At 44.9% G+C, this 15,542-nt stretch overlaps 1 protein-coding gene across 1 annotated transcript in view; it reads right to left on the bottom strand.

The window, feature by feature from the left end:
- Positions 1 to 15,542, bottom strand: part of il1rapl2 (interleukin 1 receptor accessory protein-like 2) — a 1,327,545-nt gene that overhangs the window by 620,971 nt on the left and 691,032 nt on the right. The window contains exon 3 of the mRNA XM_034182329.1: positions 5,976 to 6,079. Coding sequence (XP_034038220.1) covers positions 5,976 to 6,079 — 104 coding nt within the window. The remainder of the gene's footprint in view (positions 1 to 5,975; positions 6,080 to 15,542) is intronic.

Below are 15,542 nucleotides of genomic sequence, written 5' to 3'. Positions count from 1 at the left end.
GGACCCAGGAACGGGCCCGAAGAACCGTCTGTACATCCCACCAGAGGCCAGAGCTGCAGTCCTGGACTTCTGTCACGGTTCCAAGCTCTCCTGTCACCCAGGGGTGCGAAGGACCGTGGCAGTGGTCTGGCAGTGCTTCTGGTGGGCGTCCATTGAAGCCGACATCCGGGAATATGTCCAGGCCTGTACCACCTGTGCCAGGGGCAAGGCAGACCATACAAAAACACAAGGACTTCTGCAACCGCTCCCGGTGCCTCATTGCCCCTGGTCCCACATCAGCCTGGACTTTGTCAGGGGCCTCCCGCCGTCCCAGGGCATGATGACCATCCTCACGGTAGTGGACCGATCCTCTAAGGCGGCCCACTTCGTGGCCCTCCCGAAGCTCCCAACGGCCCAGGAGACAGCAGACCTCCTGGTCCACCACGTCGTGCGTCTGCATGGGATACCAACTGACACTGTCTCGGATCGTGGTCCTCAGTTCTCCTCACAGGTCTGGAGGAGTTTCTGCAGAGAACTGGGGGCCACCGTGAGCCTCTCGTCCGGGTATCACCCACAGACGAATGGACAGGTAAAGCGGGCCAACCAAGAACTTGAACAGGCCCTCCGCTGTGTGACATCCGCGCACCCGACGGCCTGGAGTGACCATCTGGCCTGGATCGAGTTCACACATAACAGCCAGGTGTCCTCTGCCACCGGCCTCTCCCAGTTTGAGGTGTGTCTGGGGTACCAGCCCTCATTGTTTCCCATAGTGGAGGGAGAGGTCGGTGTGCCCTCGGTCCAGGCCCACCTGCAAAGATGCCGTCGGGTGTGGCGCACCGCCCATTCTGCCTTGATGAAGGCCCTGACGAGGGCTAAGGCCCATGCAGACCGCCGGCATTCCCCGGCCCCTGCATATCAGCCCGAGCAGGAGGTGTGGTTGTCTACAGAGGACATTCCCCTACAGGTGGACTCCCCAAAACTAAAGGACAGATACATTGGCCCCTTCAAAGTCCTCAGTCCGGCCGCAGTGAAGCTCCAACTCCCAGCTTCACTGCGGATCCACCCTGTATTTCATGTTTCCAGACTCAAACCACACCACACCTCACCCCTCTGTGCTCCCGGACCGGCGCCACCTCCTGCCTGGATCATCGACGGGGAGCCGGCTTGGACGGTGCGCCGGCTCCTGGATGTCTGTCGAAAGGGCCGGGGGTTCCAGTACTTGGTGGACTGGGAGGGGTATGGATCTGAGGAACGCTCCTGGGTGAAGAGGAGCGTCATCCTGGACCCGGCCCTCCTGGCAGACTTCACCCGACACCCCGACAAGCCTGGTCGGGCGCCAGGAGGTGCCCGTTGGGGGGGTCCTGTTGTGTGGGCCGCTGAAGAGGAGGTACTGCTGGCCCACCACCAGAGGGCGCCCTGCCTGAAGTGCAGGCTTCAGGCATGAGAGGGTGCAGCCTCCTCACGGGAATGGCCAGGAGTGACAGCACTCATCAACTCTTGACAGCTGTCACCTATCACCACATCATCAACCACCTCATAAAGGCCGGACAGCATCTCCACCCCGCTGCCGAGATATCGCCTACCTTCGGAGGTAACTTCCTCAGCCATATTCTGTGCCGTATCACACTTAACTGTTTATCTGATTACTACAGGAGTTCCTGACTGCTTGTGTCAGCTGGAGGCTGAGCTGGTCGTGGACGACAGGGTGACGAACCGCACCCTTCCCGACCCGTGAAGACAAGTGTTTGTTTCAGGTCCTGTGAAAGACTGTGTTCATATTTGCGGAGGTGGAGGTGTAATTCCCACCTGCAATTCCTGAACTGTGTGCGAGGAGTTGCTGAGTGTCACCACACTCACCTCGCTTTCTGTCTTTGTTTCCTGCCAGCAGTACCAGATCCAACAGCCGGAGACGGTGGCCACCTGGGGACTCAGGACTTGGTGGCTCCAGTATCCTCCGGGTTCGGTGGCAATGGAAATCGTGTGGGATCGGGCTCTTCTCTGGACGGACGTCTCCTATCCTCGAGCCTGCCCACACATCACCTTTGTACATTTGACTCTAATCTAAATTCTGCATTTGTCTGTATTTCGTTGTGCACGTTTCACAACAGTAAAGTGTTGTATTTTGGCTCATCTATTGTCCGTTTATTTGCGACCTCTGTTGTGGGTCCGTGTCACTACACTTTCCCAACATGAACCACAGTAACAACACTGGAAAAACCCCAAACCCCCATGGTGCACTGCACAACATCCATTGTTGTTAGCTAATATTGCTAATTTCTCTAAAAATATTAGTGCTATCAACATTACAACATGTTTTTGCAGCTTTCATCCTGGACCCAAAATACATAAGCATACCAAACGGCAAATGTCAGCTCTCCTCAGTTTCTCTGTGATCGAAGCCATACACATGCACGCCTACATGCACACACGCACACAGAGGCCACTTGGCTATTATAATATAGATGGGCACAGTTTATATTTGTGAATTGAAAGCTATTCCGAACATGCTGACTGGGACCAGTGTGGAAAACGTGGATCTGTCACACTCACAAACCTATGCATGATGATTGTCACTCTCTAATCAGTCATCACACTCTCTATGTCTTTGTCAAGTGATTGCAGCCTTTTTTAAGAGTTCTGGTTCTGGAAGTAAAAAAATACCACCATTGATGTTTCCGAAAATCCTTACATAAAGCCTTTTAATCATTGAACCAAGCCAATCACCGACAAGATGAATCATCTCCACAAAAAGATTTGATTTGGATAAAAAAAGGAAAAAGAAAAAGAGGCAAAGGTACAAGGCTATGTATATCATTAAGAAGGAACTATTCATCCCACAATGCATTGTAACTCCAGCCTTCCTGATCTTCTTGTAAACCTTCTTCTCATCCTTTTCATTAATGCAGTGTTTATAAGGTTAACATTGAATTTAATGATATTTTCCTGTTCATGTTGTGTGTAAAGTAAACTCTAGCCTAGTTGTTGTACAGTGTTGAATTCTGGACTGCAATCAGAGTTTGTGTTTACCTCACAGCAGCAACATAATATCTGTCAGCTGATTCATCACACACTCACAAACACATTTCTGATCACTGCTAAGCTGCAACCCACACCTCCAGTTGTGAATATGATAATTTAGGCCTCGGCCATAAGGAACTGGAACTTTCCCTTTATGTGTCATGCCTGGCCCTGATCTAGGCTTTAATCCTTATTTTGCTTCTTTCTTTAGTTCATCTCCATCTGCCCCAGCTTTGTTTTATTAGTTAGTTGTTTTCATCATGTGTTTATTCTATGTTCTATTTTGCTTTGCCACTTTGTTTCTTTGCTACTTTTATACTTTAGCCATTGTCCAGTTCTGTTCTTGTTTTGTTCAGCCAGTTTGTGTTTTAGTTGTTTATCACTTGTTTATTTAGTTCTTCTCATTCGTTATATTATGTTGTGCTTTAGTGTCAGGTTTTGTTAATCACAGTCTCTGCTTTATTTCTAGTTTGCTTAGCCACTTTGTTTTCTTAGTCAATCCCAGTTTAGTTTTGTCTTGGTGTTTATTTTCTTTCAGTTCTCATGTTCATGTCCGGTTTGTTGTTGTATTCTATTCAGCCCTTGATTTCCGTTTTAGCTCTGTTCTGTTTTTCCCCATTGCCATTTGTTTCCACTCCACACCCCTGCACCTCCCATCATGTCTTCGTCCTTCACTCATATTTGATTGTGTTCCCTGCACCGGCCTTGTATCTTTCACTCTTGGCACCAGATCAAGTGTCTTTATCTATTACATCACTCCACTCTGTGCAGTCCCCTCCTCACAATCTTGCCCGTGTATAATCTTTGTTCACTAGCCATGCTCCTTTCTACATCTTTCCTCACGTGCACCTCATTAACACCACCTGTTCCTCATCTCACATCCTGATTAGCCCACCTGCATTTAAACCTCACAGTCCTTCACTTCCCTGCCGGATTGTTGTCTCGTACACTTTCCAGCCTTTGATCACAGTACTAAGTTTGCCATGCCATGTTTCGATTTCTGCTCTGTTCTCCTCAACTATGCCTCTTGCCTCTCCCCAGATGTCTGTGATTGCTCATGCCACAGAACCCTGCTTGTCCATGACTGCATCTCAGCCTAACCCTGCTTGTACCTCTGCCTCACTGACTGATCACCTGTGTACTGTACCAGAGCCTAGAATAAAGACCATGATTTCATCCACACCTAAGCCTAGTCTGGGAGTCTGTATTGTGGGTCCAGGCGCTCCTGGTGCCGGGCCGCTGCCCGTCCTGACAATATGATCTCTTTTTTTTATAATTTATGAAAGGTGTTCCATAAACACGGCATTGTTTAAAAAAAAAAAAAATCTGCATCCACACAAAGTCACTGAAAATGGAGCCTGAAAGACAAGCAGTCTGCTCCAGTGTGTTTCTAAGCCCAAGCCAGAGGACACCGAGGCTTGTCCAGCCACGAACAAAATGAAAAAAAACTTTTTCTGCATGGGGCTGTTACACCATTGTTTCATAAAAGTTCCACATTGCTTGCCCATACAAAAATAGAAAGGCAACTTTTTCAAATTTGCCCACTCTGGGACCGGGTTCCAAAAAGTAGGCCTTTTCAGCCTCTAAAAATGCTAGTTCCGTATGGATGAAAGAAAAGCCAATACTATACAAAATGCCAAAACCCTTCTCCATATGGATGAGGCCTGAGACAACAGCAAATTACAGACACCCACGACAAAAAAATGTCAAAACTACAACTGAGTGCACCGCCAGTGAAAAACTGGTTCACAGAATTAAAAAAAAAAAAAAACTACCTGGTAACTGGAATTCTCACCAATCAGAGACATCAGAATTTCAATTTAGGATTGTGGGTAGTGTAGCTCTTATCAGTAACATTTAAAGAAAAAAAAAGATTTTGTTAAAATAAGGTAAACAAGGTGACACAGAGTAGGGGGGCGTGTCACTGCTGGATGTATCTGCCACTGTGAGTGCATTGCCACAATGCAAACCATTTATTATTATTATTATTATCATTATTTTATTGTTTATTTTATTTCATTTCATTATTATTTACAGTGTTTTTTTTCCCATGCCTACAGTCTGGTGTATTGCCACAACTTCTTTTCACATAATAACAGCAAATTATAGCAGTATGACAGCAGAATACAGCCACCCTGAGCACTTAGTTCTCAGCACAGGGTAATTGCTGTTGCTAATATCTAACCTAGACAGCTGTCATTTGCACATCAATTTTGTTCAAAGGAGATATAAATGTGTTTTATAAAATAATACAACAGCCAACAACTACGTAATTTCTATCATGCAGTGATGTAAGCTCACCCTGCACAGAAAAGAAGCAACACTTCCTCTGTGTGTTGAAATCTGAGTTTTTCTGTTGTTATTTTCTCAAACAAACAGGCTGTGAGAGACACCTATCAAGACAACTCATTTACATAAAGAATATTACTTTGCACTCCAATTATGTGCTGTGCAATAGTTGGGGCTGGACACTCCTTCAAATGCACTTACACCATGTACTTAAGCCTGTGTACTATAAATCATCAACACTGGCCCAGAAATCTCTTGGCCCAGAACACAGAGGGGTCAGACGCAGGCTGATGACAGTCAAGGTTAGATGATTTCCTCACCATTATCTTTGGATTGTCCTCAGTGTCCTTTCTTTTTAACAATGTTAAAGTGACAGCTTAGCAAGTCCACTTTACTGTCTCCTTTTAATTTTATCAACACAGTCAGTTTAGATATATTTGACATTACTTCCAGCAAAATAGGATCGCAAAATTCATCTTGCCTTTGCAACATCACAGAAATTTCAGTGATTTTATTTTGCTTTCATCTGTGAACAGTGATTTTCCAGAAACACACAATGTCAAACATTGAGAGACACATGAGTTTCCTCACAGCACAGTGACACACACACACACACACACACACACACACACACACACACACACACACACACACACACACACACACACACACACACACACACACGTTACCTCAGCACACACGTGTAGAATCCATTGTCTTCCATTTCAGCAGATCGGAACCAGATGGAGTCATCTTCTTTACTCAGCCTGTGGCCTGAAAAGATGATTGGCTCCTACAAGGTGCAATAGAGGAAAAAATAAATCAGTACATAAAATATAATGAAAAAAAAGAAAAATAAAAGGTGTAAGAGAATGAATGAATTGAGGGTACTCGGAGATAAAGTACAATGTCATGTGATCATTACAGACAGGATAATCCTGCATGTTTAGGAGAACTGTAAAATTAATCAAATTTTAATTAACCCTCTGGGGTCCGAGGGCATTTTTTGGACAGTTTACTCGCCTGGCATAAATGTTTTATTATCGCTGTTAAAAGCTCACCTTGCATCCCACAATCAAGTGGTATGTCTCTTTTTTTCAGGACAACCTGTACTTTCAAAATATATATGCTATAGTGCTGTTTTATAAGTGTAATATTGGTTTACAATCAGAAATAAGAAAAAATAAAGCGGAAATAATTTTCACACATTTATTCAAAACACAGCAAACTATAATAAACAACTATTTTGACACTTTATAAAGTTAGTTTGGGATGTTTCTGTGTAGGCTCTCAGTTGTCCAGGTGGTTTCCATAGTAGAGAAGCTTGAATCTTCGACTGGACTGGGTTGCTTGACGTGAGGCCGTTTCCCTTCAAATCACAGAAGCTTCCTCAGCTTGCTTTCCTCCTTCTGTAAACCTCCAGACAGAGGTTTACAGAAAACCCACTCACACTGACCAATATTTGCTCTTTGGCTCAAACCACCCCCTTGAACACAAGCTCGGGGTGATCAGGACTCTTCAACACAGAGCCCTACAGGTGCCCACAACTGCAGAGGGAAGGGCTAAAGAACAACAACTTGTACGGAAAGCCCTCACAGTATGTGGGTACCCATGATGGTCCCTGGATAAAGTGCAGAAGTCCCAGAAAACAAAGAGACCAGATAGACAGGAGACGGAGACAAGAAGAAGAGGAGTGTCTCTCCCTTATTTAGCAGGAGTAGGGGAAAAACTACAGAGGATCTTCAGACAGCACAAAATCCCAGTTTACTTTAAACCGGTTAACACCTTGAGACAGAAATTAGTTCACCCTAAGGACAGGATCCCTAGTTACAAACAGAGCAATGTAGTGTATTATATCAGATGTCAGGAAAACTGTAATGAACACTACATAGGTGAGACTAAGCAACCTTTAAACAAGAGGCTATACCAGCACCGCAGAGAGGTCGCCAGTGGACCTCAGTCTGCAGTTCATCTCCACCTGAAAGACACTAACCACACATTTGAGGACAAGGAAGTTAAAATCTTAGCCAGACAGAAGAAATGGTTTGAGAGAGGTGTCAAGGAAGCATTCTTTGTAAAACAGTTGAAACCCAGCCTTAACCGGGGGGCGGGTCTCAGACACGCTTTGTCCCCTGTTTACAATGGGGTACTCAGGTCTAAGCAGTTTCAGTCTTTTGTTCATGGTAATGAGTCATTCACGTCATCAGGAGAGTCGTCAAGGGAGCCATCAGGGGAGGCTTCCATCCCATCATTAGGAGAGTGCACAATAGGTGCTAATTAGAGCTATTGTTTAGTCACTAGCCTACAGCAGTCGGCCTCTCGGTAGGAGGGGTCTGGTTAGGTTAAAAACTCCAGCTTTTGTTGGCTTCTGGTTTATTCTTCTCTACAAGAGTCAAGACAGAAGTCAGACTACCAGAGCAAGAATTTTAGCTGAGGAAGCTTCTGTGATTTGAAGCGAAATGTCCTAACGTCAAGCAACCCAGTCCAGTCGAAGATTCAAGCTTCTCTACTTAGTTTGGGATCTTGTACAAAATAATTTACAAAATTAAGTTTCTAACAATAAACAAAAATGCACATTTTGAACAATACATACAAAATGTTCTATGCATTTTGTTTATATTTATACCACATCTCAAAACAATTTCTGCCTGCTATTACACAAAGGCTTACAACACAAACATTTTAATTCCATGGAGTTTGACTCCCTCTTGGAATGCGTTCCTGCACTGTAAACAACCTCTCTTCACAGTTTGAGGCCCTGTTAACCCCACCCCCCATTCAAATGCATAAATGGCACTTTACGAGTGAGAGTGAGAGAGGCTTATTCAGCAATATTCACTGGCTAAGTAGTGAATTATTTCTCTCAGTGACACTCTTTGGTCGACCATGTGAGGTTGTATGAGACGTTCTTATGCTGATCTCCTTCATTCATATGCACAACGCTGCGCTTTTACGCATGGAGCCCGCAGCCAGAGGGCGATTCCAACAGCATTCACATGCTAAAGAGTAAAGGGCCTTTCACACTGAATCCGTCAGATGCGTCAACTGCGTCAAAAATCGGTCTAAAAAGCATTATTTTCAATGAGACGTGTTGCGTTTTAGATGCATCAGATGCGTCACGTCAAAAGCCGAGCTAAACCTACGCATCTGACGGGAGCGTGCATTGCCGCTTGTCAGCAGGCTGACGGAGTCAAAGTTCAATCCAATCCAACTTCCAACCTGCTGAGCTGTGACGTACCTTGGCGTTGTCCAATAGGAACAATGCGTCGGGCCAAAACACGGAAGATGGGTGGCAGAAACCACTGATCTCTACAAAATGGATCCGTGGAAACCACTGATCTGTGCAAAACATACGTGTCACAGGACTGCTCATTTGTGGAACAGTTTTCTGAAGAAAAATCCTTCGAAATGTTTTTTTGTTGTTGTTACCTCAGAATTTCTGATTACTGTTAAAAAGTTTATAACACTTGTAATTAAAATAGCTAAATAAATCAAACAGTTCTTTAGAAACCTTTCATCTGTAAATTAAAACCACCTGTTATTTCAGATTAATTTCTTGTTTAACACAAGGAATCTCTGATATTTATTTTTAGACAAAATAACATGGAAATTTGTACATTTTTTTTAAGTCTGGTAGATTATTTATATCTCATTTCAACCAGAAAACAGACACTAAATAAATACAAATGTTTATTATAAATGCAACAGGAAATAATGTAACAATGACTGCAGTGTGATTGACTTTGAATGACTTTGATTTCGTGGACATTTTTAATGATCCATTCATTTATTGTTAAAATATAAAATGAAACAGCTTTTTAAAAAAATAATAAAATAGTTGCTGTTTAAAGAGCCTTTTATTTAGAAGCAGATGATGTTATGTTGGATTCTCAGGACCAGATGAAGGTCTCTTCTGCAGCTTTGAACTCTGGTGGTGTTGCTGAAAAGCAGAGATGTTTTCTTTCGACTGGACATCATGGTGTTCAGCTCATCAATGGAAGTTTGGTTGTCTGCACAGCAAATTCCTGATTGGGACAAATAATAAAAAAAAATATTTATTTAAATATAAAGAAACACTAAACAGTTTATATATATATATATATAAAAAAGGGGAAAAAACGATGGAAAAACGCCCGAAAAAATAAGTTATTTAAAGTTAAGCTTTTGTGGTGTCTGAAAAAAGCTGTAGCTTTATTTGGTAAAAATAAAATGACTGAACCATTTAGAAATTAAAGTGTTCACTCAGATCAACTGTGCTAAAAGGCTACGCTAACGTTAGCCGATCATTAAACCTTCAAAGCAGTTCAGTAAACGTCACGTTTTATTTTTACATTATTCTCACCTCGATAAAGCTGCAGAACTAAACTCCGTTGGGCAAACTGGGACTTCGCATATATCCAAAAAGTGGGAGATTTCGGACTGAGTGGGTTTGCTCCATCACCCCCGCTGCCTGCCTCGGTCTGCCCAGTGATGATGCCTGAAGGCCGGCTTCTCTGTGTGGGTCGGCCCGCTGTCGCCGTTCAATTGATATCCCATCAAGTCGTCGGTCCTCCCTCGGTCGGCGGTCACTCTGAGGGAGTGAAAAAAAAAAAGCTTCTCCCAGCAGGGTGATGAGAGAATCGTTCTACTGCTGTTTTTTAAAGCTTTTTTTGTGGTTCAGGCGACGCAAATTCAAGATGGCGATCGCTGAACTTTTTCAGATTGTGGAAACAGCCAGAGTGTGACGTGGCAACCTCCGCCCCCCGCTTTTTTTTTTTTTTTGCCGCTTCCAAAGCGACGCATCTGACGTCATGCATCGGATCCGTCGGATGCGTTTTCCGATGGATCCGACGGATTCCATGCGTTGACGGATTGGCCTGACGGATTCAGTGTGAAAGGCCCCTTACACAATGCTTCTACATATGATCTTTAGTCTACCATGTGCGACTGCTCTGCCCTATGATTGGATACTGGAAAACCATGTGACGGTGAACCAATTCCAATTGGATATTCACATTGCGCACGTCATCACACAGCTTCTATGAGGACTACATAGATGGCCCCAGAGGGTTAATCCTGTGACAGCTTGTGTGAATATGAACCACAAAATGCTCTTTTATATATATATATATAATTTTTGCTCATGTATTCTTTCATTCATTTCCTGTACCCATTTATCTCGGTTAAGGATCACAGGGCAGGGTACACCCTGGACATGCCGCCAGTCCATCGCAGGGCAACATAGAGACAGAAACACAATCACACTCTCACTCATACCTTTGTGAGTGAGAGTGTCTCCTAATCTTCATGTCTTTGAAAGTGGGAGGAATCCAGAGCACCCACAGGGAACACAAGTGCACACCGGGAGAACATACAAACTCCACACAGAAAGGATCAAGTGGGAAGTGATCCCAGGACCTTCTCTCTGTGAGGCAACAGTTCTAAACACTAGGTCACTGTGGCATGTTTATTTATTACATCATTACTGGTCCTAAATTTCCCCATCCCCAACCTTTTTTGGAATGTGTTGCAGGCCCGAAATACAGAAACAGTTTTCAGAAAGAAACCCTGGAGACAGCCATTTATTGTCAAACAATGGTGTGTACTCTTTAAATCATAATGACAACAGAAACTACCCAATTATCTGCTATACATCTGCTAATCTGCTAGAACAGACAAATGAAGTAGAGATAGTTGATTATTTACAGTGCATGAAGGAATTCTATTTAGTTCAACTTGTTGAACTTATAGAGCGCCAAATATAAACCAAAATGGACCAAAAGATCAAAGAGCATAATTAAAAGATTAAAAGCACAATAAAAGAGTAAAAAAAAAAAAAAAAAACTTGCTGCAACTTATGCTTCATATTCCATGTTTGCAAACATTTTGTCATTCACATTTGTTGATTACACTTGTGAACTGAAGGTGGTTATTTACATTTGTGTTTACTGCTGTCAGTTCTACACATGTTGTGACCTCTAATCTAACTTCATCCAGTGCTTTTGGCATTTCAATCAAATACTGTTTCTGTCTCTATCAAATTCAAATTGCATATGCCCAGTGAATTTGAGGGATGATTGACAGCTGGACAAGCATGGAAAAAAACAAAACAAGAAACAAACAAACAAAAACAAACATTATGCTAATAAACCTTGCCTTATTTCATTTTGATAAAATCGGCAGTAAATTCTAAATTAAAGTTATTTTAATTTAACATTAAGATAAAAGCAACACTTTTATTTTAATGTTAATATAAAATAACATTTAAAGCTTCTTTTGAAAATATCTGACATGTGGAAAGCACATTTTAATTCATATTCAGGTCCAATCACAATGGCAATTACTGTTAAGGTTATAAACCTGATAAAACTACACAGTTAAAAAATATGGATAATTTAAATTAGTTGTAAGGCACATATGAACATAACCCTTTGAATGTGACTGAATTATTTATTTATTGTAAATGGCATGAAGGTGGGCAGCATGGTGGCTTAGTGATGAGCACTGTTGCCTGACAGGAAGAAGGTCATGGGCTCAATTCCCAAACATGGCCTTTCACACTTTCACACCATTACACACTAATATGAAGTTGTACAACCTCTTCCTATTGCTCATACTTGTGTTCGATCTTGGAGTGTGTTGAAAAGTCTAACTCGTTTGGAATAGCTAATTTGAGGAATTGGTTAGGGCCCCTTCACACATAGTACGAATGTGGTTGAATTGCGCATGAATTGCGCATGAAGCAGGAATCGTATGAAATACGTGCAGCTCTAACTGGTATCACTCCACCTCCCGCACACGCTCCGGCTCCTTCCCCCATAGCGAGGTGAGGTTCCACACCCCCAGGCCCTCGACTTTCACTGCCACCCAAAGGACAGCGCACCCAACACCTGCGGTTCCCCCTGCAGGTGGTGAGCCGACAGGGTGGAGATGGAAAGTCCACGTTGCTTTTTCAGGCTGTGCCCGACTGGGCTCCGTGGCAAGCACAGCCACCAGGTGCTTGCTGACAGGCCCTACATACAGGCCTGACTCCAGATGAGGGCCCCGGGCTTCCTCCGGGCTGGGTCACATTTCCTCTACCTCATTCTGTCATGGTGTCTTGTGAACCATTCTTAGTCTGGCCTCTCGCCTGAGACCAATTTGCCATGGGAGACACTGCCAGGAGCACAAGGCTCCAGACAACACAGCTCTCAGGTTCATAGCGGCACACAAACCTCTCCACTACGATAAGGTGATGGTTCCCCAAGAGGTGAGGAAATTTAGTTTGAGGAACATGTAAAATTACAGCTCATTTTAATGAAGATAACATATTTATCTGGGGGGAATTCCATAGTGAATATTGTGTTTTCCTTTATCACCATCATGCAGAATAACTACAGGAGGAATTGCATGCGCAAGTGTGCAGATTTGATCTTATCTGTGACCCAATTTACATTAACATCAAGACTTCTTGTAATTCACTTCCAAATCTGCCAAATGTTGGTCATAGCACCTGACCCCTTGAACACCCCCCCCCCCCCCGCCCTCACAGGTTGAAATTCCGAATTGTTTCCAGACAGCATGAATTTTTTACCATATTGGTAAAATCATATTATGAATCTTTTATCTAAATGCTAAGGAATGCAATTTTAGCGGTGCCAAAAAAAAATCTTTTTATGACTTAAATCTTTAAAAAAAAAAAAAACCTGCGGCACTATAAGTTTAAAGTAATTTTAAAGTTTTGGAGTCAATATAAATTTATCATGCTAGAAGGGAGATGTGCTTGTCAAGGACAATGTTTCAATTTTGGAAAGAAATTATCACGGCCATACCCCAACCTCCCATCCTCATTAAAAACACAAGTAGACATGGAAAAGCTTGCAGTTGCCTATATGGCCCCTTGAAGCTAGCTCTAAAACATTTTGGTTTGTACAGCTAGTTGCCTGCTTCATGACAACTATGTGGGAAATATTTTTTTTAATTTAAAAAAGACCAATATTTTTTGGTGTCACTGAAACTGTTGTATGGCTGGGGGGGCCTGGCTGCTGGTTTGTTTGCCTTTTGTGTTTCCTCCCAGGTGGCGTGCATTTGGGACTGAGTGGCTGTGTTGCTGAGGCTGTTAGGACTTCACCCTGATCACCTGCGACTCGTCAGGACTCACAGCTGAGGTGCATCTGGAGGGATTGGAGTATGTTGGCATTTAAGACTGAAGTGCACAGTGTGCATTTGCCAGAGACTCGACCTTGTGACCAGACGGGTGAGATCGTCGTCTTGGGAGCCATCTCATCAGCGGCGGACGCTGAGAAACGTCCAGGTTTGATGCACGGTCTGTGAAAGAGGAGAGGGTGAGGTCTCACGCTCGTCAGCACACTTCCTGAGACTCGGTTGTTGCGGCCACCTGGGGGGTGTCGGCGGGGTCCTTGGGTCCGAAACAGCTTCTGGCTCCGGACCATTAGCGCTGCTGGGAGCGCACCACGCCAGACCGCACCTTTTTGTTATATTATGATCACTGTTATGTATTAAATTCAGTTAGCCTTTGTACCGTGCTCTGCTTATTTTATACTGGGTCCTTCAAACGCTGGTCGGTTCTCCGAGCTGCGTCCGACACATAACAGTAGTCTCTGGCCAGACATCACGGACCCAGCGGTAGCAGAGACGGTAACGCGCCGGGAAGGCGGCAGCAGACGTTCAGTGGTTATCCGGATCAGTTGCGGGGCTCTCCGCCCGGAAGGTGCGTGTTTGAGAACCCATTACTGGATACTAATTTGTGCTCTCTTGCAGCCGTGTCCTGTGTTTGTGCCTTATCCGTGGGTCGTGGTGGAGTGTGACTGGCGACAGCTTCGCGTCACACTCCGACCGGATAAGAGGTGTAAACGGGAGCTGCAAGAGTGCGTTTGTAATGGGTTCACGCGCACGGCGGAGCTCTGTTAGCACGGGTCGCTGGGCTTCCTGTGCTACAGTCGTAGCCCCGTTTCCCCGGATAAAAGGTAACTACTGCGTCTGTTGTTTCAGCTCCGGCGTTATTTAGTTGAGCACATTTTGGTTGTGTTGCACACAGCTGCGCACGAGGATGCAGCTCGTTTGTTTTTTGTCACCAAAGGGGGTTTTTCATTTTTTAGCACTCTGGTTCCCCCTTGTGGTGACTGAATCACGGTACCGTCAAGCTCTTGAGTAGGAACAGGTGTGTTCCATGTGGTTGAGCTTGACGGTATAACTCACTGATTTGTTTTGTGTTGGTTCATTTTGTGTGGGTGTTTTTTTTTGAGTGGGTTTTTGTGTGGGTTTTTGTTTTTTGTTGTCCACTGTTTGTCTGGGGGTGTGATCCTGCAGCCTTTGCTACACAAAAAAAAAAAAAAAAAAAAAAAAAAGGAAAGACGGGGACCCAAATAACTGTGTGTTGGTCTGTTTTTTTTTTTTTCTTGTTTCTTTTTGTTTCACATCCCCAGGATTAGGTGGAACGGTCCCCTGGGGGGGTGATGGGGTGGTATTTGGGTTGTTTTTTTTTCTCTTTGTTTTTTGTTATGCCCTCTCTTCTCCTCTGACTCCAGCCGGGGGTGCCGTAGTGTCGGCATTGCTGGAGGGGTGCAGTTAGGTTGTGCTGGGCGTTTCCCAGGTGGCCTCTGCACCCGGGAGGGGAGGGGGGGGGGGTTTTGGGGTTTTTGTTTTGTTTTCCCTCCCCCAGTTTCCGCCCTCAGGGTTTGACTGTGGTGTCCTCTGGGGGGGAACGGGCGTTGGGTCCATCTAGCCGTGGACGGCCGGGGCTGGGTCCATTGGTCGTGAGGGGAGGCGTCTCCTGGGGTTGACGAGCGGTCCTCTGGGGGGGCGCTGGTGGTCCCCGTGGGTGACGGTGGATCCCAGAGGGACCTCGGCCGTGGTTATTACTCCTGGAGTTGGCGAGTGGCCCTCTGGGGGGTGTTGGTCCCTGCGTGTCGTTTGGGGGGGGGGGGGTTTGGGGTTTTTGTTTTGTTTTTCCTCCCCCAGTTTCCACCCTCAGGGTTTGACTGTGGTGTCCTCTGGGGGGGAAAAGGCGTTGGGTCCATCTAGCCGTGGGCGGCCGGGGCTGGGTCCATTGGTCGTGTGGGGAGGCGTCTCCTGGGGTTGACGAGTGGTCCTCTGGGGGGCGCTGGTAGTCCCCGTGGGTGACGGTGGATCCCAGAGGGACCTCGGCCGTGGTTATTACTCCTGGAGCTGGCGGGTGGCCCTCTGGGGGGTGTTGGTCCCTGCGTGTCGTTTGGGGGGGAGGAGGGGGGGTCTTTTGGCATTTTTGTTTGTGTGTTTACATGTGGGTTGTTTTTCTT

The sequence above is a fragment of the Thalassophryne amazonica genome, chromosome 11, assembly GCF_902500255.1.
Source record: "Thalassophryne amazonica chromosome 11, fThaAma1.1, whole genome shotgun sequence".
NCBI classification, from domain to species: Eukaryota; Metazoa; Chordata; class Actinopteri; order Batrachoidiformes; family Batrachoididae; genus Thalassophryne; species Thalassophryne amazonica.
The sequence above is the reverse complement of the archived record's forward strand: the minus strand, read 5'-3'. Positions and strand labels throughout refer to the sequence as shown.